Below are 24291 nucleotides of genomic sequence, written 5' to 3'. Positions count from 1 at the left end.
CAGTGTACATTCCCACCAGCAGTGCAAAAGGATTCGTTTTTCCGTGTCCTCACCAACACTTATTTTCTGTTTTTGTTTTTTCTTTGTTTTTTATGAGAGCCACCCTAATTTGGCATTTTACTTGGTTTTATGAGTCTTTATCATTTTAAAAATCAGTTGTTATTGAGCTTAAGGATCAACTCCTCAAACAACAGAAATGAGACCCATTTTGGTTGAGAGGTTTGGAATGGGACTGGGGGTAGGAAAACTATGCTTTGTACGTATCATGTGTACATAAAATCATGTTCTTAGGTACTGTTTGATTTGCTACCAAGTGCAAGAATTATTTTGATTAAATAATTTTTAGCTAAAATATGAGGTTCATTTTAATTTTATTATAGCCACAGATTTCCATTTTCTTAGTAAATTTTGATTAAGAGATACTATTGTAGCGTCTTTTGTATCATACTCTAATTTTTCCAGAAAATTTAGAATTTATTTTAAGCAATACAGTATAGGACTTCATATTTAATATTTTTAGCTTACTATCTAAAGACCAAACCTAGAGATATAAATTTTTAAAATATGTCCAGAAATCTGTTAGTATTAAATAAACAAAAGATTGTGTCTAAGCAAATTTTTCTTTTCTCTTTTAGAGTACGTCAGTTTATAGAAATGGTGAATGGTACAGATAGCGAAGTAAGATGTTTGGGAGGCCGAAGTCCAAAATCTCAAGACAGTTACCCTGTCAGTCCTCGACCTTTTAGTAGTCCAAGTATGAGCCCCAGCCATGGAATGAATATCCATAACTTAGCATCAGGCAAAGGAAGTACTGCACATTTTTCTGGTGAGATTAAATCTTATGACATCATCTTTATTTTTTTACTCTTCTTTATAATTTTGAACCAAAAAAAAAAAAAATCTAGACGTTTTCTATGTAGCTGTTTTGCAGATATGTATACTTGACCTCAGGATATTCTGGATGAACAATTATAAGTTCAAATTCATGTGTTATCAATACCAGGAAGTAACTTAAAGAACAGCTGTTTCTGAGAGTAGGTTATTAAGTAGATCTTCATAATCAAAGGTCAACATTCAAAGTGAGTTGTCACTAGAATTAAGTTCTTGATGTTAAGTAATGAAAAGGTAATTAATTTTGTGTTTTAATAAAGTATAAATTTAAAGGTGATCTGTAATCGCTTATGCCACTCATTACCAAACCTAGATGGGCTGCCTGTGTGTCTCAGTTCTTTCCTAACCAGACTTCTTGCAAGAGTCTGTTCTGCCCAGTTCATTTTCTTCTATCCCTTTTTCAACTCACCAGTCTTACCCTCTGTGGCTTTTGGTGTTCTGTTAATTAAAATTCTCTCCTTTTGTGATGTCATATTCTACAGGTTTATTTCTGATCCTTCTTGGTCTTTTCTCTTTGCTTGTCTCTTTTGTTCTGTGTGTCCCAAGATGTTATCTTTCCTCCATATATTTAACTTTCTAAAACAAGTTAGATAATGTTTCCTTACACCTTTGCCTTTTTTCACAATCTTAGACTCTTTTTGCATTACTTCCTCTCAGTTTATTTACATCACTGTCCTGTGCAACAAGGATGATTCTCCTGTGCAACAAGTCTGTCCTTAGCCATCACCCCTCTTGAATTATTGTGCAATCACTTCAGGTTTGGACAAATGCTGAGTCTCAGTGTATTCCTATGTGAAATGGGAATGGTGATAATAGTGCCCTTGTAGGGGGTTGTGGGGATTAAATGAAATCTGTAGTTAAGCCTTGATAAATGTTAGAGGAGATAATTACAGCTCACAATTAAGTGTTCTAAATATCCTTTCAAAGAAGTTATTTATTTACTATTTAGGCAGTCCATTGACTCTTCTACATTCTGAAAGTCTTAAATTCAAAATCAAAATATGAGGACTTTGTTTACAACCTTATTAATAAATGTTTGTTTCTATTTCCATATGGTACCTTTTTTTCTTTTCAGGTTTTGAAAGTTGTAGTAATGGTATAATATCAAATAAAGCACATCAATCATATTGCCATAGTAAACACCAGTCATCCAATTTGAATGTACCAGAACTGAACAGTATAAATATGTCAAGGTCACAGCAAGTTAATAATTTTACCAGGTAAGTGGTTTCCCTAGCTTTTGCATTAACATAAGCAACCTGGTTATAGGTGTCATCATTGTTAATACCTTTGAAAGAACTTGAGTTATGTGACCCATAGCGGGGGTCTGGGAGTTCCCAGACCCCCCGAGAATAAAAGGGGAGGGAATAGTGCCCCAAAGCTTTTCAGTCTCCTAGTGTGCACATGAGCTCTTTCCTTAATTCCTTCCTCTTCCACTCTCCCCTCTTCCCTCTAGTGAGGTTGTAAGAACGAATCCAGAGCTTCACGCATTGTCTTGCAGCCAAGTGCAGGTCCATACAGATGGTCACAGAACTGGTATTTGTTAGGTTTTCAAGTTGAGACACAATAAGATATCTATCCCCTGCTGTTAACATAAGATAAATTTATAAATAATTTTTTCTCTGTGTGTGGGTTGTTTTGGTGTAAATGCATAGAATGTTTTGAGTTCAAAATAACTATTTACAAAGAATCTGTTTTGAAAGCCTGTCTTTAAGTAGCTTGCATCTAGCAGATGGTTAATCATTTAATAAACATTAGCATGAGGATAACACTGAGGATCTTTTGGGTACCAAACATTCTGCTAGGTGTGGTGTCTGACTTCAGGGAGCTTTGACAGAAGATGTGGCTCTATCAGTATATTCTAACATACTCAGTTTAATATTCATGAAGCCTAAAAATTCATGAAGTATCATCATTTGAATTGAATGCTAGTGTGCAGGAGCAAGTTCTTATGAACTCAGCCTGCCCAAATCATCTGGTATTGGAATCTGTTAGATATTGGTTTGGTCCTATTACATGAACCAGTTGGTGACACTGCATTTGGGGGGACTTGTTTATCAGTGCAGCATTTTATTCTTGAAGGAAAAAGAGCCTAACTTTTGGCATGGAATCTTAATGGAAATATGATTCTGCAGAAAGGAGTTTTTGTTTAAAAAAAAAATCCCTGAAAATTTGGAGATTAATCAAAATTTTTGGATTATCTATTATTCGTGGCAAGTATGTACCGAAGTAATGGTATTGTGTAACACAGGTTATAGTGGAGCACCACAAAAGTGGTATGAGAACAGCAAAAAAAAAAAAAAGTGGTTGTATTTGCTGATAAGGTCAGAGTCATCTTTCACAGTAGAGATGACATACTATAAAATATAAGATTAAAATATTGTAATAAAGAATTATGTATGGAAATTTAAAAACGTTAAGCCTTCGTTGCTTTATCGTACTTTATAATAAAGTACAGTAGTACTTTATCATTGATAAAGGGTTCTGCCATTATTTGAGGGGAAGATTGTAGTCAGTTTTGGCGTTTTTCTTTAAATACTACCTTGATGGCAGGTAGTTGCTAAAGAGACCTATTATTACCTGTGTTCAGGGAAGCAAGCTTAATGGAAGGCGTTGTTGACACAGCATCCTGCTCTTTGTGCAGTGTAGTAGAGAAAGAGAGTGAACTTGTGAGCTGCTTTAAGCTGTTAAACAGTAACAGTTATTTCGTAGTTGTTAATGACTTTCCTTACAACAATATTGTGAAGTAGGCAAAGATGGTATTAACTATTTAAACCATTTTACAGATGTAGAGCTGAATATCAGAAAAGAACATGACTTGTCTTTTAAAGATCAATAATTAGTGGTTAGTAAGTTGCAGAGCTGACTACTTCCTAGGATTTCTGACTTTCCATTATCCCTCCCACCATCTGAAATGCTCTTCTCTCTACTCCCCCCCACCTCTATGCTAACTTTGTTTTAAGCTGCAAAACTCAAGTCCAGATGTCACTTCTTCCGGGATGTTTTCTTTGATTTACATCCCCACCAAATGTCATATCGCTCCTTATGATTAACTTTCATCGCAGTGCTGATCCTGATCACTATGTAATAACTTAATGAGCTTTTTATAGGCTGTTTACTACAAGAGGGCAGAGGCTGTTTCATATCCTGAGTACCCAACAGGGAACATGCCTCAGAGGCTCTTAAATGTGTGTTAAATGAATGAATGAATGCCTATCAAATACTAAATTGAATTGTCCCAAATAAATAAGGTTTAGTATGTATTATTAAGACTACTAAAAGCTATGACAGTAAGGATTTTTATTAAACACTATTTTAAAGTTTGGTTTTTCTCATCAATTCTCAAAGTTTGTCAAGATAATAAAGAAGCTTTTCTAAGTCTGGTCTGGAGCCTTAGGGCCATTGCCCACTTCTCACCAGAGCTCTGTCTTTTTGCCTTATAGATTTTACTAACAGGAGTGTATGCACGCACACACATATTACGAGGTGTTAACCAGTGGTTACCTTTGGTGGCATTATGCATACTGTTTTTTGCCCATTGGTATTAATTTTTTTCTACAAATGAGTATATATTGCTTTTGTAATAAGAAAGGTCATTTTTATTTAAACATTTCCTAAATTTTCATCATGTGTTTATTTCTGGGTTGTAAAATCACCTAGATCTTCATAGGAGAAACTTTAAAGATTAGATATTTATTGTTGCTTATAAGAATGTAGATGGGTCTGAAGGGCATACATTGACAACTTAAATATGTCCAGAAATAGTTCTTGGCACATAGGTATTCATTCAGTGTGGAAGGAGTGAAATTGGGAATTATTCAGGACAACAGTTTGAAAATTAAGATTCAGCAATACTTTAGAACTATTAGCCAATCAGATAGCTTGTGAGAGAGCAGTGGTGGGTGCTAAACAGGTATGTGAATGTGAGACTGAGTAGTTTTTTTAAATTATTTACTTTTTAAAAGAGGATATATTATTAAGGAGTGAGCACAAAAGCCAAAACATCAAGGCTGTGAAAAAACAGTCTAGAAGCAGGTTGAATATGAGGGCAGAAAAGAGGTGACGTGGGTTCCAAGAGTGAGATTTATTAGTTTGTTTTGAGAGTGAGGTTTTCCCCTTACGTGCTGGAAATGAAAGCTGGGGCAGGGGGACAGGGCTGGCTGGGGAGATGCTGGGACAGCAGTTGATCAACAGGGAAGTGTAGCCCTGACTTTGGAAAACAGTAGGACTGTTGTGCCCAAGTGTGATTTCTCCATGTTGATGTAAAGTCATGAAACCCTACATTTTAGCACATGTACTTCTTTCCTCTCTTATGTTCAAGGGTACACATTTGCTAAAAGTTAGCTACGTGTTTGGTTTTGAATACATTCGAGATTTAACTCAATACCTTTTTTGCAGTTTGTCGTTGCCTATGAAATTAGTTTATAAGTAGGCTATGCAGTTGAGTAGTAATTTATTTTTAACTAAGCTGCAAGTATATTTCTAAAATTAGGTTTGTTTTTTCATTTTCAGTAATGATGTAGACATGGAAACAGATCACTACTCCAATGGAGTTGGAGAAACTTCATCCAATGGTTTCCTAAATGGTAGCTCTAAACATGACCACGAAATGGAAGATTGTGACACCGAAATGGGTCTGCAGTGATATTTCTTACATTTTTAATAAAAAATGATGGTTACAAAGTTATGTTTTTACTTGTACTGATTCACAGCTGATGAACATAAACCAAATTTAAAGATGCATGTGCCATAGGATTTGACAGTCATGCATATTGCTTTAAACCTCCTTGTGAGAGTGGGTTGCTAGAGAGAGTACGGTAATGTTCAGTTCTTTCTGAAGTTAAGTGCCAGACAGTTTTCTTTGCTGAACTATCTGTTTAGGCTCAACTTTAGTGTTGTTGTTAATGCACCAGTACTAACTTATTAGTGTTAAGCCATTAAGGTATTTAAGGTTGGAGTCATGAAAAATTTTTACACTCATTTCAATATAGTCTATAAGGCCAAATGAGTAGAGATGATTTTACAAATTCTAATCAAATAGAATTTCCTAAATGCATAGTCGTAATGCATAGTATGACTATGCTTAGTACTGTGCCTGGTACATAGTAGATGCTTAAGAATGACCTCGCCACCAACAAAAAATTATGTGGCTCAAAAATAAATTAGCATACATAATTTTATTTTGTAGACTATTTAGTAAATTGTACCATAAAGTTAAATCATCAGCAAACTTTCCCGTCAAATGGAGAGTGAAAATTATTAAAGCTTATAAATTATTTATTTGTTGGAACTCCATGGCAACATTAGATTTCTTAGTATTTTGAGATTCAAATGTATTTATTTACATTGTTTAAAGGCAGCCTAGTTTTACTCTATTAGATAAAAGCAGCCTCAACTTCCAAAGAGTAATTTAAGTATAGTGACTTAACAGCAGGAGTTCTAGAGCCAGATTACCTGGCTTTGATTTCTGCAGCTGCCACTTACTAGCTGGGTGACCTTGTACAAATTACTTAACTGCTCTGTGCCTTAGCTTCTTCATTTGTAAAATGGGAATAATAATAACTACCTCATAGGTCATTGTGAAGAGTTAATGAGTTAAGCTGTGAAAGGACAATGGCACAAAGTGCTTAGTAAATGTTAGTCATTGTCATCATAATATTAATGATTTATATATAATAGAGAATTATTTTCTAAAAGTAGTATTTTTCTAAAAGTAATGTAATTCTTTTGATTAGTATAATATGGTGTCTTCTGTGTTTTCATTGGTGTCATTTAGCCTTAGCTTCCAGAAACATATTATCCATCTATGTTTTATGTCTAATTTTTTTCTTTTTTTTAATGTTGCTTCTTGTAATTTTAGAGAATTGTCCTTAACTTTTCATAAAGATTTCCCTGACATACTGGGTACATCCTAACACTGAAAGTTTGTCACCTAACTCTCACCTTGCATGCTAGATATTGGATCCCAGACTCTTAAGACCTAGATAAAGTGTACCTTTTAGCTACAAAGTTCCATGTTAAATTAAAAATAAATCTGCATATTTAGATGAAATATTAGGGAGAAGTTACTAAATGAAGTGTCCAAAATGTTATAACACTCCATTCCATAAGGTAGTAAAATACTTGTTTGTTTTGCTTACAGAAGTTGATTCAAGTCAGTTAAGACGCCAGTTGTGTGGAGGAAGTCAGGCGGCCATAGAAAGAATGATCCACTTTGGAAGAGAGCTGCAAGCAATGAGCGAACAGTTGAGGAGAGAGTGTGGCAAGAACACAGCAAATAAGAAAATGTTGAAGGTAAATATGTTTTCCCTTGAAAAATTATCAGTGTGTCAAAGGAAGTAAAATGTAGTTTTGTAAAACATTGAGCAGTGTGCGCTAGCATTCCACTCCCCCACCCACCCAGGCTCCCTACCCATTCGAGATTGAAAACGTTTGATGGATTCAGGAAGCTCTGATCTACTGGAAAGAGCATTGGACTTGAAGTAAAAACATGGATTAAATCCTAGTTCTGCTTCTTATCGGTGTTGTGTGCCCTTTGTCAACTTAGTTCAATTTTCTCAGCTGTAAAATTGACAAAGTTATTAGGAAAAATGTGACTGTGCTGATAAAACTATAAAGTTGCGATTTTTTAGTGTTTTAGTGAACAGTGTTCAGGGTTGCAGCAAAAATTGAATATATAATACATGGTTTTCACTTTGATGGGGAGTGGTAAAGGATTGAGTCATCTTTCATGGCCAGAATAGTTAAAGTACATTATAATGTCTCTTCTGGATTGATGTCCATGATGGATGGTAAGATGGGTAGAATTTCAATAGTTCAGTAAGTTAGCCACAATTTTGTGTATCAGTTGAAGATGGAGGAGCTTACTCCTAAATCAGTATTGCAGTTGTCGAAATGTTATGGCTCTTTTTTTTTTTTTTTTTTTTTTTTTTTTGTCTTTTTCGTGACCGGCACTCAGCCAGTGAGTGCACCGGCCATTCCTATATAGGATCCGAACCCGCGGTGGGAGCGTCCCTGCGCTCCCAGCGCCGCACTCTCCTGAGTGGGCCACGGGCTTGGCCCTGTTATGGCTCTTTAAAAGTTGATTTGTTATAAACGTTTTCTCCTGAATGCTTTGGAAGAAGGCCAAAAAAACAAAGGGGGAGGAGCATGTAGTAGCCTTGAGGCTGATGCGTGGGTGTGGTAGGAAAGGGTAAGAGAGTCCTGCCATCTCTTCCTGACTTGAAGTGAGTTAATATACCTATCAGCAGTGCCTCGTAGCACCTAATACAGTACACTTGGCATAAAATCAGTAAAAATAAACATCTACCTGGACTATAGCTTCAGTACAGCACCTGTGCAGACATAATATTATCTGCCTAGTCGAGGATGGGACAAGGAGCACCTATAGTACACCTCTAGTTAAAGGAACGCAGTCTTGTATTTTCAGTAGCTGAGGTGGGAAGAGAGGTGTACTCACCATACATAGCACTTCACCTGCTATACAGCACAGTACCTACTGCTTTTAGTGGTGACCATGAGCTTTAAAAAAAAGAGGCTAAATTATGATTTTTATGCTAAATAAGAGAATTGGTAGATTATGTGATTCAAACAATTTTTCATTTAAAAAGTCAAATCAGACATTCATATATCAGGAAAGGAAAATGCCTGTCCGCCTTTGCCTTAGAAGATTAAGATTTCTTTGAGGTCAGACTATATATCTTTCCTTAACTCCCCTCCTTTTAGATATTTCTCTAATGTGTATATCTCTAATGCGTAGCATGTAGGTAATCAGTATATGTTTATTAAACTGAAGTTGAATTCATTTGAAATGTATAACTGATTTTTTCAAATTGGGGGTTTTCTTCACTATGCAACTTTGTAGAACTTTTTCTGATATCAGTAGTACTAAGAAGAAACTTAACACTTCAGCTCTAAGTTATTTTAGGTATCTAAAATTATCCATTTGGGGGAAACTGAGTTCTTTGCTAGGTACTGAGGTTGTTTTAGGGCAGTGGTTTGCAACCTTTTTGGTATCTGAATCCTTTAAACATTAAGGATTTTGAAAGAGTTTGTGTTCATATGGATTGCATCTATTGATATTTACCATATTAGAAATTAAAACTATTCATTTTTAGATAACAATAAATCCATTAAATTACAAGTTTTTATGAAAAATAATTCTCTCCCAAACAAAAAAGAAAAAAGAGGCTTTGCTTTAAATTTTTTACAAATCTCTTTAATGATTGGTTTGATGGAAAATGAGCTGGATCCTCATACCTATGTCTGCATCCACTCTGTTGTGATTTCACACATCACGTAGCCTCTGGAAAATGCCACTTTATATAGTTGAGGGAGAATGAAAGTGAAAAAGGCAAGGAACATCTTAGTAGTATTATGTAAATAGTTTTGACCTAATAAACACTCTACCAGGGTCTTGGACCCTGGAGTCCTGGACCATACTTTGAGAACTGCTGTTTTAGAGGATATTTTTAAGAATTCTTAGACTTTTTTACACTAGGTCATCTGACTTGTTTTTCTTGTTAAAACTTTATGCTAATTGAGCTGGATGAAGAAATGTGTGGATGAAGGTTTATGGTAGTACCTTTGAAAATTCAAAATTACTCTTCATCAGCTTATTATTGTCTTTGAGGCTAATTTGCATGAAGCTTAGAAAATGGCATTACATGGCTAATTCTCAAAGATATTCCTTGATTATACACTGAATTATGTGAAGATGTGATTCATCTTGATCTGAACAGGGATGAGATGAATAACTGACCCACCTTGTAAGCAGCCAGAGAACAAGACGAGGATTTGAGGGCAACATGAAGAGAAAACATTTTTTGCTGAAGTTGAGGTTTAGAAATTATTCCTCCTCTTTTTATTCTTTGCTTCACATCACGTGTGATTGTAGGTTTTATTTTTAATCTTTAATGTATTTGGATTTACATCAGCTTCTGAGTCATACACACACATAGAGAGTTGGTTAAAATTGAAGGTGAGACTTAGACGCTTTTGCCTTCCCAGAAGGTGCGGTGCGCTCTGCTCCCTCGGTCCTGGCGCTGCGGGCAGATGCAGAGTGCGAGCGCCCACTTGTGGTGAGAGGGCAGAGCGCTTGCAGAGTGGATGGCCCACTGTCGCATTTCACCTTTTTTCCCTAGTTCTTTTCAGTCTTCCTTTCCTCTTCTGTCGTCTTCATTTTTGTTCCTTACCCGCTTAGGTCTGCCAGTGGCTTCCTCCCAAGAGAACTGCCTAACTTTGTTTGTTCAGCAGCTCTTTATTGGACCTCTGCAGGGTGGTGGGCCCGGCTGCCCTTGCTCTGGCAGCACGCACGTGAGCGAGCGGCCGCCTGCAGGGAGCTTTTCATTAGTAACTGAGGCAGTAGAGCAGTTAGATGCACCTCATTTAGGAACCGCTCCAGGTTCTAAGATGTCACATTTCCCCCAAGTTATTTCCACGGAGGTAATGTTTTTTTCTTTAAAATAGAAAATAACTCGTAATGCCACAGTATTTCACAGGTATTTTCAGTTTTGTGCCTTAACTCCCATGTGCATATGTTTTACCTAGTTAGTAATAGTGGTGACACTATTTTGTATTTTCTTTTCATCTATTGTCACAAAAATTTATTTCCTCCCAGTTTCTATGCATTATTTACCGTAATTTTTAAACAGCTACATCATGTTCTATTGTGTTGCGATATCACTTTAAGCATTGCTGTGTTGTTGGGTTTTTCTCTGTTTTTAAGACAGATGCTTTAGTGACACTTTATACATGTATGTTCATATTTTTTCCTTAAAATTCTACTGAGATAAAGTCCTAGAAATAGAATTGTTGAGTCAAAGGATATGAACGTTATTGTGGCTCTTGCTACATATTGCTATATTTCTCTCCAGAAGTCTTCTACCAAACTACCAGCAGCAATAAAAGAATGTAACAGTGACACTATCACCTTAATTCAACTTTGTGGGTTTAACATGTTTCTGTCTTAAAATTGCTTATTTGCATTTCTTTGGTCATCATCACTAATTAAGTTTTACAGCAGGATTTAAAACAATGTTTCTTCGCTGATTTCATTCATTTTCCTTTGTTTAAAAAAAAAAAAAAAAAGGTAAAGTTCTGGATATTTACCCCTGAGAGCTTGATGATGTAAACCTAGGTTGTAGTAGTTTTCTTGCTTGCAGCATCACTCCACTTCCAAGCCCTGTTTCATAGCGCTGTTCTGTGATCCTTCTAAACTCAAGTCTAATCCATATCAACCTCCTTCATTTAAAACCCCATTGCCTTACTGGGAATATTGCAAGCTTTTTACTGTGGATTACAGGGCATTTTAGGAACCCCTTACCCATGGTTCCAACCATGCTTTTTCTTCTTTTTCTTAGTCTCAGTTTACTTTGAACCTATTTCTATTAAGTCACAAGTAATATACTGTATGTTATTTATTTACATCTCCTCACGAGACTGTGAGTTCCTTGAAGCAGTGACTAGATCCTGGTCATCACTGTCTGTATCCTGTGTCTGGCAGCTTGTTCAATAAACATTTGTTGAATTGTACTGAAAATAAAATACAAGAGCAAAATTTCAGACATTTTTCCTCTTCATATTTAGATTGGTTATTAAAAGAAACTGCATCTTACTAAAAGTTCAGTTCTAGCTGTGTAATCTTGATCTCTCACTGCCTCAATTTGCTTCTCTATAAGATTGGCATAGTAGTATCAGCATCAGCAGGTTATTTTAAAGATTGAATGAAGTGACACATCTTTAAACATTGCCTTACATGATATTAAGGTATAATAAGTTACTACCATTGTTATTGTTATCTTTTTCTATGAGTTTTTGTTTTAAATACTAGAAGGGATAGTCTTAATATGAGGTTTAGGACAGCAACTTTTCAACTTTTTGGTGGTATGTTAGGATGTAGACTCATGAGGATAGTTTTGTATACAATGTTTTTATGTACCAGTTATGCCTTGGACAAATTCTTCAGTATATCTCTAAATTTGTATGATGGGATGGTACCTCATTAGATGGTTGTGGGCTGAATTAAATTTTGAGCAAAGGGGCTGGCCAGTTAGCTCACTTGGGAAAGCACGGTGCTGGTAACACCAAGGTCAAGGGTTCAGATCCCTGTACCGGCCAGCCACCAAAACAAATAAACAGCCAAAATAAATTGAGCAAAGCTCAGTGTTTAGAAATGATGTGACTGATTAAAGTTAGTTTTACAGGATATAGGATATATTCTTCCCACGACAATTTTGAATTCGGGTGCAGAGCAGGAAATAGAACCAAAACATCTATAGTACTAGAAAAAGCAGGTCTTACTATCAGCAGGCGTATGAAGTGTCTTCTCTTGTACGCAGTATCTGTGAGTAGCTGCAGGGAATTCAAAATAGTATAGTAAATTTTTGTCTTCAAAAAACTATTATAATTGGGGCAGAAGACTAACCTGAATGAAAATACTCAGCAGTATGAGACAGTGGAGGAGCCAGCCGGATGTGTTTGCTTAAAGGCATGTGTATTCCCTGTACTGTAGCCTCAGAGTGACGTCACAGCTTGTCTTCATGGGTCCTTCTCCATATTCACAATATGGAGGCCTGTTTGGATGAGAAAGGGCAGGAGTACAGTTGACCACAAAGCCTTCCTCTCCATTTCTGCTTTCAGAACACTAGTAAGATGACGAGAGGAATTCCAGAGAAGTGACTAGTAGAATCTGACTGCGTGAGCAGCTGAACCTAGGAGATTGTGCTCTTGAGGAATTTCGGTAGTCAGCACCTCTCCATGTCTGCCTTCTGAATTGGGAAGGTGTCCTGTATCTACATGTGTATTTTATATTATTTATATTTAAATATCTGTATAACATTACTGTGGATTAGGATATATTGGCTTTTGGCATAATAAGAAGACATTTATTAAAAGATTAGAATGAACTGACATTGCTAATTTAGTCCTCGTATGACTGTGAAATAGGACCTATTATAATCCCCATTGCACAAATGATAAAACTGGCACTTAGATTGTTACTTGCCAAAGGCCACACAGCTAGTTAGTGGTGGAGCTTGGACTTGACGCCAATGGTGGAAACCACCACAATATGTGCCTCTTATAGAAAAAAGACAAAAAGTAGTTGTTTTTGAAAAGAAGACTATGCGTCAGCTATTTTAAGGCTTGTAAAGAGGGGTAGTTGAGGGTGGTTGGAAATATTGAACTATAAGAGTAGAGCCAGTATAGTTTTATTTTTTCATTACTGAGTTTGAGAAGATGACATCCAGTGAGATGTGTCCAGTTCCCATATCCATTAAAAAAAAAAAAATGCAGGCAATTTTTATGTTTTGTGTTGTAGGGATTGGGGGAAATGAATGAGAATGGCTGCTCACGAGAAAAATAAAAACAAATTAGGCTTTGCTGCATAATAAAATATAGAGCATCCCAGTCATAGGGGTCATTGGGTTTAGAGGTTACGGTAGTCTAGTGCCTTAAAGCCTGTCTCTCAGACTGGAGCACTGTGAGCGCAGTAGGTGAACTATCTGAATTGAAAACTAAATGGGTGTGTTATAAACTGCTTAAAAAAAAAACCTAAATAGTTATTGTTATGTTTTCAATAGGATGCATTCAGTTTACTAGCATATTCAGATCCTTGGAACAGCCCAGTTGGAAATCAGCTTGACCCAATTCAGAGAGAACCCGTGTGCTCAGCTCTTAACAGTGCAATATTAGGTAAGTAAAGGCAAAAAGCACAGCTTCAGTTAGATTCCCTGAAGGTTTTGAGAGGGTATTTGTGCTTGCATTTATATTTTGGTAAAATTATAAGGGAAATGTTTTCTACATTTTTAAAGTGTAAAATTAGCTTAAAATATAGAAACCTTCCTCCTTTATCTCAGTTCCAGATTATATGGCTTCAAATGGAAAAAAAATAGATTGGGGTGCATCTTGGTATGTTTGGAAAATAGAAGTTTTGTGTACATATTTGTAAGCATTTTTGATAGCCATGAATGTCTCCTCATTTAGAATGACATACTTTGGTGGTCCTTGTGTTTAAATTGAAAATATTACCCCATCAAAGACACCGCTCGTAGCCCTCTGTAGTGCCTCTCATTTCTAGGCTCAGAATTAGGGGGTGGTATTTTCCTAAGTTCTCATGTTGGCTACACCATCTCTCTTCGTCAAACACTGGAGAGAAGGATGTGGGCATGGGTGGGAAGATGGGCAATTGAGGAATTAAGCCTGAATCAGGCTTCTTGTTCTTCTAAGTGAGTAATCACCAGGGGCCAAGAGTCATAAAAGTTGCAGCAAGTGGTGAGAACTTGGATTAGAACCAGTGAAGGCACTAAAATATAATTGAACAGAGGATGAGTCAGAGGGTTAACTAGTGACATTGAGAGCCCAGCTGAGAAACAGAAGTATAAATTTATGATGGTACAGAACCATACTGTGTAGTTGGACACTTTTCGTCTAGTGTACTCATCAGAACTGGATTTCTAATTTGGCTGCTGTAGGAATTTGGGAAAGGTAATGAATCTGTAGTTCTAATCATCGGTCCACAAGAGAGTGAGGCTAGAAGGGAGCAGGGTAAACTTGAAGAAAATGAAGAGGTCAGGAAATAGAGGTTTTGATGGAGCAGGCATAATGAGGATGGAAATGAGGGAGTGAAAGAACGTAAGTATCTGAAAAGTTTGAATGTGACCCAGTAGGTCAGGGTTCCTAGCTGGTGCCCCCTGCTGCCACATCCCCCACCAGTTTGCTTGCAGTGTTTCCCATGGGTAGGGCAGCCTGAGCTGTCGCCATGCTTACGGTACAGGCACAAGGTGTATGTGTGACTACCTTTTGTGGGTGATTACCCTGTCAGGGCCAACCCTTAGAGTCAAATTCTACTTGCAGTTAAGTTGACCAAATTTAACTACATGCCTTCACCCAATAAAAAGGGGGGTGAGGAAGAGCAAAGCAGTTGAAATGGCGAGGCTTAGCCAAGAGTGAGCATGAAGTGATAAGCTCAGATTTGCTCCCCTGGCTGGTTTCTGTTCTGTAAGCAACTCACTGGAGAGTGATTAGTGTTTATGTACTGAACAAAACTTTTCATATGAATTCTGTAACTGCACATCTTGTGCATTCCTATGTACACTCTAGGGTTGACTGTTTACATAAAACCATGTTTTAATTCCTGGGCAGTTGCCTTCAAAGGTAATTTAGATGAGTGGTTTTTCTTGACTTTATAATCTAATTCCCCTGGTAAAGTGAGACTCCAGTCCAGTTTAGAAGTCTGTGCAGTGCTATTTGGCCCCGTTAGATTTGGAGGCTTTTAGTCATGTTTCAGACTATTTTAGGAAAATGAGGGCAGTGCCACAAAAAGTAGATTAAAGGGTAATTTAGACATGGACACTCCGGAATAAGGGCCAGGACTTGTATGACAGCAATATAAAGAAGTAATGAAAAATATTCATATTTGAACTTTAATCTGTATCTTTGCTCTTATAAAATTCAATAATTCATTATTTCTTAAGGACTCATTTTGGAAATAGGAGTAATGTACTTTGTGCTATGGTTTTCTCACATTTAGAATTTAATAAAATTTGATAAATGTGAATTTTCTTTAATGTCTTGTATTTTCTTTGGTTACACAAAATTCATTTAGTTCTGTTGGTAAAAATAAGAGAACTTAGCAAACAATACTGAGGTTGTAGGGAAATTCTACTGTATGATTTACTGTAATTGTCTTTTTGAAATAACTACACCAGGTAATCATGAAGACCTAATTGCTAGGTCACACTAAGACTTGGAAAGAATTTCTCTAATATGACTAGTTTTCTTATGAACATTTAACGTTTAACAATTTAATTCCCTTGAAGAACCTAAGAAATAAATGTTTAGGACCGTTATCTAACGTATATATACTCTTACATACGGTGCTGTATTATGTAGGTTCAGCAATAAATAGTGCTAAAACATATTAAATGTATATATAATTCCTGTAGAATTATTATTATTCAATTGCTGTGGATGGATGTGTGCATGTTTATAAATACTGTGCTACATTATATAGGTTCACTTACATGTAGTGCCTAACGTTATATTAATTGTAAATACTTTTTATAAGTCTCATATGCCAAAAATATTTTAAAATGCTTATAACCAGATTCTTCCTTTGGCCAAAATAAGATTGTAATAATGTACCTCTAGATGATTGCCTTTAGCAAGGTTGCTTACCTGTGAGCCTTCAAGAAACATTATGAAAAGATGTTTCCTTCTCTGTTTGTAAGTCACACTTTGGTAATCTCATCCTGTGCACCAGTTTTCACCACACTTCTCACTGGTCTGTGTGCCTTCCCTCGCATACCTCTATCCTTGTGTTCTTAGTCCTGTTTTGTTTCCTGAACGTGCTTCTTTTTGATTTTTTGCTTCATTACTTCTGGAAATTTTCTCTTTTTTCATCCACCACACTGCAACCTCTAAACCAAGAGTGGAGTTAAACCATATGTAGCCTTACCAGCCACGGGTCACTGTTTTTGCCCGTTGTTGTCACCTGTCCCTATGAAGGAATGATTCGTAATTTGATTAATTGGGAATCTACATAAACTTAATATTTGGACATTGTCTCCACACAAAGAGAAATGACCAGCTTCTGAGTTTGGCCACTTTTGCCATTAGTTCATTTTTCCATCTTTGGCAAGGAACAAATTTTGGTATTTACTGCATTTGTACTGCAACTGTCTGACAAAGGAACTGTGGTACTGAGACCCTGAAAACTTATTGGCAATTTCATAAATGTCTGAACTACCAATTGTAAATTAACCCCTCCAAAATTATAACATGGCTTTGCTCTATGTTCTCTCACTGGCACCACCACCACTTGCTCCCAACCAACCCAAAGAACATTCACCAATGTACCTTGCAGACCGCCAGGCAACTTCATCTGGGTTCTATCCACAGAGGTGGGAGAATCCATCAGTGGAAATTAGTAATGAAAATCTGGTACCTTTTTCTGTCAAGTCAGGTCAGGTAGAAGAGAAATACTAAATATTCCTACTTCCCACTCCTACTATCAGATAAGAAGTTATATTTCTTCTCATCATTGTTAATATGGAAGTAAAAGTTTTTGAAATATTTGATATTTTAAAAGTCTGATTCTGCAAGAATTTTTATTGCTGTTGAATATCCAATGCCTATACTACCTTGTCAGAGTAGTATGTCCAAGACATCAGTCATTTGCTTAGAAACCACTTTTGTGGGCCGGCCCATGGCTCACGTGGGAGAGTGCGGTGCTGGTAACACCAAGGCCACGGGTTCAGATCTCTATATAGGGATGGCTGACAACACCAAGTCAAGGGTTAAGATCCCCTTGCTGGTCATCTTTTTTAAAAAAAAAAAAAGGAAAGAAACTACTTTTGGTAGTTAGGTAATTAAGAGCAGTATAGGCATTGGTAATTTTCTAAGAAACAGTGTTTTCCTGATTAAGATGTTTTTAAATCTGTCTTGCTAATTGCTGTTTTCATCTTTTAATCATTTTTCCTCAGAAACCCACAATCTGCCAAAGCAACCTCCACTTGCCCTAGCAATGGGACAGGCCACACAATGTCTAGGACTGATGGCTCGATCAGGAATTGGATCCTGTGCATTTGCCACAGTGGAAGACTACCTACATTAGCTATGCATTTCAAGAGCTCACACTTATATTGTGGCATATAGTCAACATGGAAGTAGACCAGCTCTGCTGATTTGAAATTTAGATTTTTTAATTATGTACTGGGGACAGGTTTTTGTCGCTTTACATTGCTTCCTAGTTTACAGCATGATGCAAATGATTTTCTAACTTAGTGTTAGGAGAAATTATTTTCCATCTTTAACCTCTTAGTTGTCTAAGAGTTAAATATTACTGGATTTCAGGCATTCAAATTGGTCATCACAAATCCTTTAAAACAATTACCTAAAAGAAACCAAAAAATCCTGCCTTCTTTGTAGGGGGTGGAGAGGGGAAAGAAATGGAACAAGTTGTGTTTGTGTTAGCATGTGGGTGATGTAAAATTCAAATTGGGAGATGTTCCGACCCCGCTCCCATGTAAGCATCCAATCAGTGTAACTTACAAAATGCATAAACATCTGACAGTTTGAATTTAATAGTGTTGATGGAAGAAATCATTTTTAATGTGTACTGTAAAACTTGAAATACTCAGGAGCTGAGTGAATATGTTTGTTGCTACTTACAATCCCGACCTGTTAGTCCCAGTAGCTTTGTTTTAACATGGTCGTTTTCAACTTTGTTTCATGTTTAATTACAGATGACTTCTGTTGTAGACTCACAAGTTTAACTGTTGTATTATAACAGTATTACATGTCAACAGTGTGGTTATGACCTTTATTTATATAAAAACCAAATATTTAGTCAATTTACCGTGTCTTAATTTAATCTTTGTACACCTTCCATTTTTAAGTGCTTAAATGAGTACTATATTGCAATAAAAATGTAGTGATATAATTAACCAGCCATTAAAAATTTACTTCTACAGATACTAGAGTGTCAATTGAATTTATATATTAGGTACCTGTATACTTCTTATGATTAATAGCTTTCAGTTTACTGGCCTCCCTGGATTAGAGTCTCACTTGATATTGTGGGTAACACAGAAAGACAACAGGAAATTAACTTCCTTATTTTCATAATCATAATATGGCATATGAAACCTGCCAGTCAAGCAAACCCCCAAAACTGGTTAAAAGTAGGGCTTAAAAAGCTGTTCAACAGATTAACCTGATTCTTTGGGCTGGTAAAAGTTCTAGTTGACTATATTTTGTGCACCGAGGCTTCACTCAGTCTTCTCTAAAGAGAACATATTTATCTACACTTGCACTCTTTCCGTGACTTCTCTTGTACTCCTTGAAGAATATTACAAAGTAAAAGTCTGTGAAACAAAATCTCACCAATAGCACCAAAATATCTGAGAGACTAAAACATCTGAGAGCAGCAGGTAGGTAAAAAAAACTTTTCCTAGATGTCCATTTCTTCTTATTCTCCGTCATTCCTGCCACACACCATGGGGTGGGGACAGGGGGGTAGAAGAGGTGCTGTGACCGGTGTAAGTATTGCTTGTATTCAGCTTGTATTCAACTAAGTGAATAAAAAGAAAGGAAAACATTCCTTTTAAACTGCTTTTTCTTCCAGGACCCTTAAAGACTACAAGGCACGATTTGTACTCCAGAGCAATGAAATGTGAGCGAGCATTTCCTCAGACAAATAGATTTATGATTTTTATAATGACCCTTGAAAATGATTTATTAGCTTTTTCAGAGAAAATGATCCTGTAAATAAAGTAACTTTAAATTCTATACATACAAAGTACAGATTCTTCATTTAGCTTCAATTTACATTTTAGAAGTTTTCATCTTTCTGATCATCCACCGTCTTTTAAACCTCTTGGCATTTTGTTTATTTTGGGTTCCTAGAATAGAAAAGGTCTGTGCAGTAAGAATATTAGAGATATAAAATTCCCAAGAAACATGTAATTCAAAAGGTTTTTTCAAGATTTTCTAGTTTATATGAATGAAAATACTAAAACTGTCTATTAGATTGTACATCACATGTGTTTATACATTGAACTATTTTTCAGAAACAACTTTAAAATATTAATATAGAAGCCACTATCAGGGAAAAATTATAATTATATAAACAGAAAATATAATTATGTACTATCTTCTTCAAAAGAACATTTTCAACTACATAGAGCCAAGAGAATAAAACTGGATCTTACCCCAAGAATTATTCAAAAACTGGGCTGCGGCCTTTTTCACTGGTAACCTCTTGTTGGCAAGAGACAGGAACTTATTTACTAGAAAAGAGGATTATTTACTATTTCTTTGTTTTATTTGCAGAATAAGTGAGAAAAGTAGTCCATAAGAAAATTACCAGTAGTTCTGTTGGTTCCTGGACCATATAAAGAATTATGTATGAAGGCTTTGGCTGCTTGTTGCCTTGAATCTCTCAGATCTTGGTCTTTCAGCCTTAGAGCCAAGTAGCTTTTGTTCTGGCTGGTGATCAATACAAAAGGGCAAAATAAACTATTTCTGTCATTTTCATAAATAGTGATAATTGAAATTATAATTTTGTATATGCATAAATAAGATAATAAATAAAACTAAGTTACAAGGCTATTTCACAAGAAATAGACTAACATTCACATTTTAGTAGAGCAAATGTTTTATTTTTTATAAACATCAAAACTGATTTTTCCAGAGGATCCAATCTGAAGTTACTACTAATTAAAATATTTCCCCGTATAAGCCAATACTTTAACTCCCTCAAAAAGGTCACCTTTACATCCCACATGAAAAAAAGACTCATTACCTGACAGACTGTACTTTTTGCACTTTTTCTTTAACTTTCTTGGAATGGCTTCCTTTTTCACACTCCTCATTTTTCTTTTGAAAATTAACTAAAAAAAATGGAGTTACATTTTCTAATTAGCATTTATGTAAAAAAATAAATCAGGAATGTTTCCTGAAGGTCAATTTAAATATCCACTACACACCAATTTGGATGCAATTTTTATTTGTAAGAAGTAGAGGGAACATGCTCTCTTTCTAAGGGCCAATATTTGGAAATATCTGCAAATGCATTTGACACTTACATGAGAAGTGACTTAGAAAAATCCATACCTTCTTTCAACTTTCTTGGCGATTCCTTTAAGCTAAGGAAAAAACAAAAAACCACTGACTGGAATGGCAGATAGTAAAGATCACTTGAAATGTGTTAACACTATTTCATCTGGTTTTACAAATAAGATTACCTCCTTTCATTACTACCATGCACAATTTTTACTCAGGATATTTCACCAGTTTTGGAAAGCAAAAGTCATTCCAATCTTCGATCTAGTATTACTAGGATGGGAGCATTTTCTCAATTTAAACCGAAAAGCACATCAGCAGGCTTCCAAAGCAGCAGACTGCTGCTGTTAACAGAGTTGGAGTGAAAGACTTAAGAACAAGTTATATAAGACATTATTCAAAATAGGAAGTGAGAATACGAAGTAAAGGCCTTGCTTTATTTGGAGAAATCACCAAGGCTTTAATTCAGCATTTCAGGCACAGGAGACAGGGATGGAGACAAGGACCAGCCTCAAGAAGTACGTGGTCCAATGGAGAGACAAATGTAGACTGAGAAAACGTGAGAATTCAGAATATGATATAGAAGCACTTGCACAATAGAAAGACTACACGAAAGAGGAAGTGATGCGAGGTGGGGGTGGAATGAGAAGGAAGAGGAGATACTTGAGCTTGGTTCTGAAGAATGTAAGAATTTGCCACCAAATAGATTTTTGTTTGTATGTTTAATGTATTCAGGATATGATCAACTCTTTGGAAAAGTTCTTTTACTGAAAATTTGAGAACTGTTGGCTTAGGTAAAAGATGGGCTAAGCTGAACTCAAAGCATTCAGGAGAATCAAGGAGATAGAAAAAAATACAAGTATTAAGAAAGCTAAATTTAGTAGGGTTTGACTGAGTGCATGGGATGACTATAACTTTTGGCTTCAAACCATAAAAAAACCCAAAGCTGCTAAATGAAATATGGGGCACAAGGAAGGAGGACAGGTTGGTGGCACATAAGGCAAGTATGAGACAGTCCAGTTTTAGGAGCCTGTGGATAAGTGTCTACTACCCCACTAAATGATAAATTTATTTCCCACCATCTACCTTGCCCGTAGTACAACAGGAGGCACTCAAAATTTATTTAATGAACATTCTGAGATCAGGAATTCAGAAGATAATATGGAAATAAACAAAAAGAAATGGCAAAAGACTAAAAAGAAGTGGAATATTTCCCTCCCATCTTTCCCACCAAATTCAGATCCCACTGTGTAGCTTTTTAATTTAGGTTCTGTAATTCCTTCAGTTATCTGGATTCAAATAAATGTTTGTACCAGTATGTAATTTAAAGATGGGTGTATATAAACAAGTAATGTAAGAAGATCCTTTACTTACTTAGTTTGTGAAGCTGTAGTTAACTTCTCTAGAATAGTATCTGGAAGGAGTTTTCTTTTCTTTTTGAATAAAAACATTTAAAAACATTAAAAGTCACGCACAAAAGACATGTCCGGAATTTCTTCTTAAGTTACAGATTTTACGGACAGCCTTATACGTAGGCAAATGAATTGGGCTGAATACTGCCCTCACTTTCTCTAAGCTATGGGAAGACTGGGCCCACAAAACTCAGAACCGATTCCACATTCTCGGGATAACTAGGTCACTGTTGCGGACTGAAAGCAGTTAAGTCATATTCACTCGTAATCAGTTTTCTGTGGCAAGTATGCCAGACATCAGACAAAAAAGCAATCATACCTTATGTCTGGACAGCAGTTAGTTTACAATTCACCTCGTTTAGTTCTCAGGACAACCTATTTTCACATAAAGAAACTGCCTCCGCGAGGCTAAATGACAGGTGTCATGGCCAGCTGAGTATCAGAGGTGGGACTCTAACTTCCATGATTTCAAGTTCACAACTCGTCCCCCTTTCATTTTCAATCGGTGGACAGTAAGGGGTGTACGAACATCTTTCCTTCCACCGTTGCCAGAACAATGACTGTTTCCCCCACTCCAATATTTTACCAGTCCAAACAGCATCGAACATGGGAAATCTACTCCAAGCCGGGTTGTATCAAAAATGAGACGCCACGCTATCCTCTAACCTTTTGTTCGATGAACAGCTCCTCGCGCCGCTTCCTCTTCTCCTTCAGGAGCGTTTTATCCCTGGGAGAAAGGGTGACAAGTCAGCGCGGGGAAGGACAAGCGGGACGAGAAGGGGCAGTTCTCTCCGCTGGCCGCGGGGTCCGAACCTGCGCACGGTCTCTCTCACTCGCCGCTCCTCTTCTCTCGCCTCCTCCTGGGCTCTGGCGAAAGTCAGCTCCTCCGGGGCCTCGTCGTCAAACTCATCGTCCCCTTCCTCGTCTTCCTCCAGCGGCTCAGCGGCCGCGCCGCTGCTGGGCTGCCCGAGCAACAGGCCGTGCTCCGCCTCTTCCTCCGAGGCCGGCTGGCCCTCGTCCACCATCGCCTCGGCCGATGCCGGAGTACGGGACGCGCGCGGCCGGAGCTGCACCATGGCCTACGCCGCTTTGAACCACCTGACCTCTGACCCGGAATCAGTCGCGAGCGGATTGCGACGTGAAAGAGCAGGAGACGTAAGCTTTCATCGCCCCCTGACGGTTCGGAGGCCCCAGTACGGGTGGAGGCGCATGCGCAGGGCGAAAAGGGCGTGGCCTACGGGCAGCGGGGCGTGGCCTACTGCATCCCGCTCGCCGGGGCTGCGGGCCGAGGCGCGGTGGAGTTTGAAAGACCCCACAGGTGCTCCCCGCCTGCGAGGGTGGCGGGCGATGGGGTTTGTTTCAAGGTTAGGATGGTGAATCGTGCTGTCCCCTTCGGCTGCGGTACCGAGACAGGGCTGGCGCGAATCATCCCGTTCTGTGCCCAGAAGCCCGGCAACCGCAGGCCCCAGTCGCCGCGTCGCCGCCTCTTGAGCGCCGGGGTCCGCTTGGCCGATCCAGTTCGTCGGCGGTTGTAGGTGCGGCTCCCTTCACTCCGCACGCCGCGAGGAGGTGGAGTTTCAGGGGGAGAAACGCTGTAGCGGAATGACGCCGGTGCCTTTCAGTCCTGCTGTCACCGAAGAGAGACAGGGCCCACAGACCCCGGCGTAAATGAACCCTCAGCACCGGACGTGTGCCCGGCACCTGCCCCTCAGCCACTCTACAGTGACCCACTGACGCCACTGCCTAGTAGTTGGTTTTATTGTCTGATTCCCCCATCAGAACGTAAGCTCCGTAAGTCTGGTTCCCGTCTGCGACCCCAGGACCAAGAACAGCGGCCGACGCGTCGCAGATGCTGAATAAATAACTGTTGAAAGAATGAATGATTCACCGTTACATATTGAATGCACCCTAGTTTTAATTTTTTCCTCCCAAGCATATTTTGTCTCTTGGAGCACAGGGCCCCTTGTGATCTCCGTGGTTATCTCCTCCTACCCAATATACGGTACTAAATGATTCATCATTCCCTGAACGAATCGAGCTGTTTCGTTCTACCATGCACTTGTATGTGCTGTTCCTTCTACTGATATGCACTCCCCCATGCAGAACCCATATTTATATTTCAAAAACTCACACCCAGGCTAACTTCAAGCACCTTAACATCCACCCCATCCCCACTCTACCCATCTCTATTTGCACTCTTCTCTGAACCTTGCACAAATTTCTATTAGTGCACCTTCTGTACTGTATGGCAGTTCATGTGAAGGTTGTTCCAATCATTTAATTTCTAATGTCTATCATACAGATGCTTAATACATGCTAAATTGAATAATTCTATCTCACATATGTTTGGTATTTTCAATTCCCCTTTTATCTCTTCTGATTTAGAAGCAATTCCCAATTTAAAAACAATAAAACTAAATAT

The 24291-nt window shown here is 37.7% G+C and overlaps 2 protein-coding genes across 2 annotated transcripts in view; one reads left to right on the top strand and one right to left on the bottom strand.

The window, feature by feature from the left end:
- Positions 1-19141, top strand: part of RANBP9 (RAN binding protein 9) — an 81918-nt gene extending 62777 nt beyond the window's left edge. Inside the window, exons 9-14 of the mRNA XM_063096978.1 lie at positions 636-826; positions 1967-2111; positions 5404-5525; positions 7034-7185; positions 13473-13584; positions 17376-19141. Coding sequence (XP_062953048.1) covers positions 636-826; positions 1967-2111; positions 5404-5525; positions 7034-7185; positions 13473-13584; positions 17376-17506 — 853 coding nt within the window. The 3' untranslated portion in view covers positions 17507-19141. The remainder of the gene's footprint in view (positions 1-635; positions 827-1966; positions 2112-5403; positions 5526-7033; positions 7186-13472; positions 13585-17375) is intronic.
- Positions 18310-22970, bottom strand: NOL7 (nucleolar protein 7). The gene is made up of 8 exons (XM_063096979.1): positions 22683-22970; positions 22536-22596; positions 21832-21890; positions 20509-20540; positions 20198-20285; positions 19760-19881; positions 19605-19682; positions 18310-19295 (listed from the first exon to the last, which is right to left on the bottom strand). The coding sequence occupies exons 1-8, from the start codon at positions 22943-22945 to the stop codon at positions 19219-19221; spliced, it is 780 nt and encodes a 259-aa protein (XP_062953049.1). The 5' UTR covers positions 22946-22970; the 3' UTR covers positions 18310-19218.
- Positions 22971-24291: the final 1321 nt, after the last annotated feature.

This window comes from Cynocephalus volans, chromosome 5 (genome assembly GCF_027409185.1).
Source record: "Cynocephalus volans isolate mCynVol1 chromosome 5, mCynVol1.pri, whole genome shotgun sequence".
Classification (NCBI taxonomy): domain Eukaryota; kingdom Metazoa; phylum Chordata; class Mammalia; order Dermoptera; family Cynocephalidae; genus Cynocephalus; species Cynocephalus volans.
This window is presented reverse-complemented; position numbering and strand designations above follow the sequence as displayed.

What these genes read in the sequence shown, in the direction of transcription:
- NOL7 (XM_063096979.1), bottom strand. Translation starts at nt 22,945, where the DNA reads ATGGTGCAGCTCCGGCCGCGCGCGTCCCGTACTCCGGCATCGGCCGAG. An exon ending in AGCTGTTCATCGAACAAAAG is followed by an intron (nt 21,891 to 22,535) that starts GTTAGAGGATAG and finishes TTATTCAAAAAG; the next exon opens with AAAAGAAAACTCCTTCCAGA. An exon ending in AGGAACCAACAGAACTACTG is followed by an intron (nt 19,683 to 19,759) that starts GTAATTTTCTTA and finishes CCTCTTTTCTAG; the next exon opens with TAAATAAGTTCCTGTCTCTT.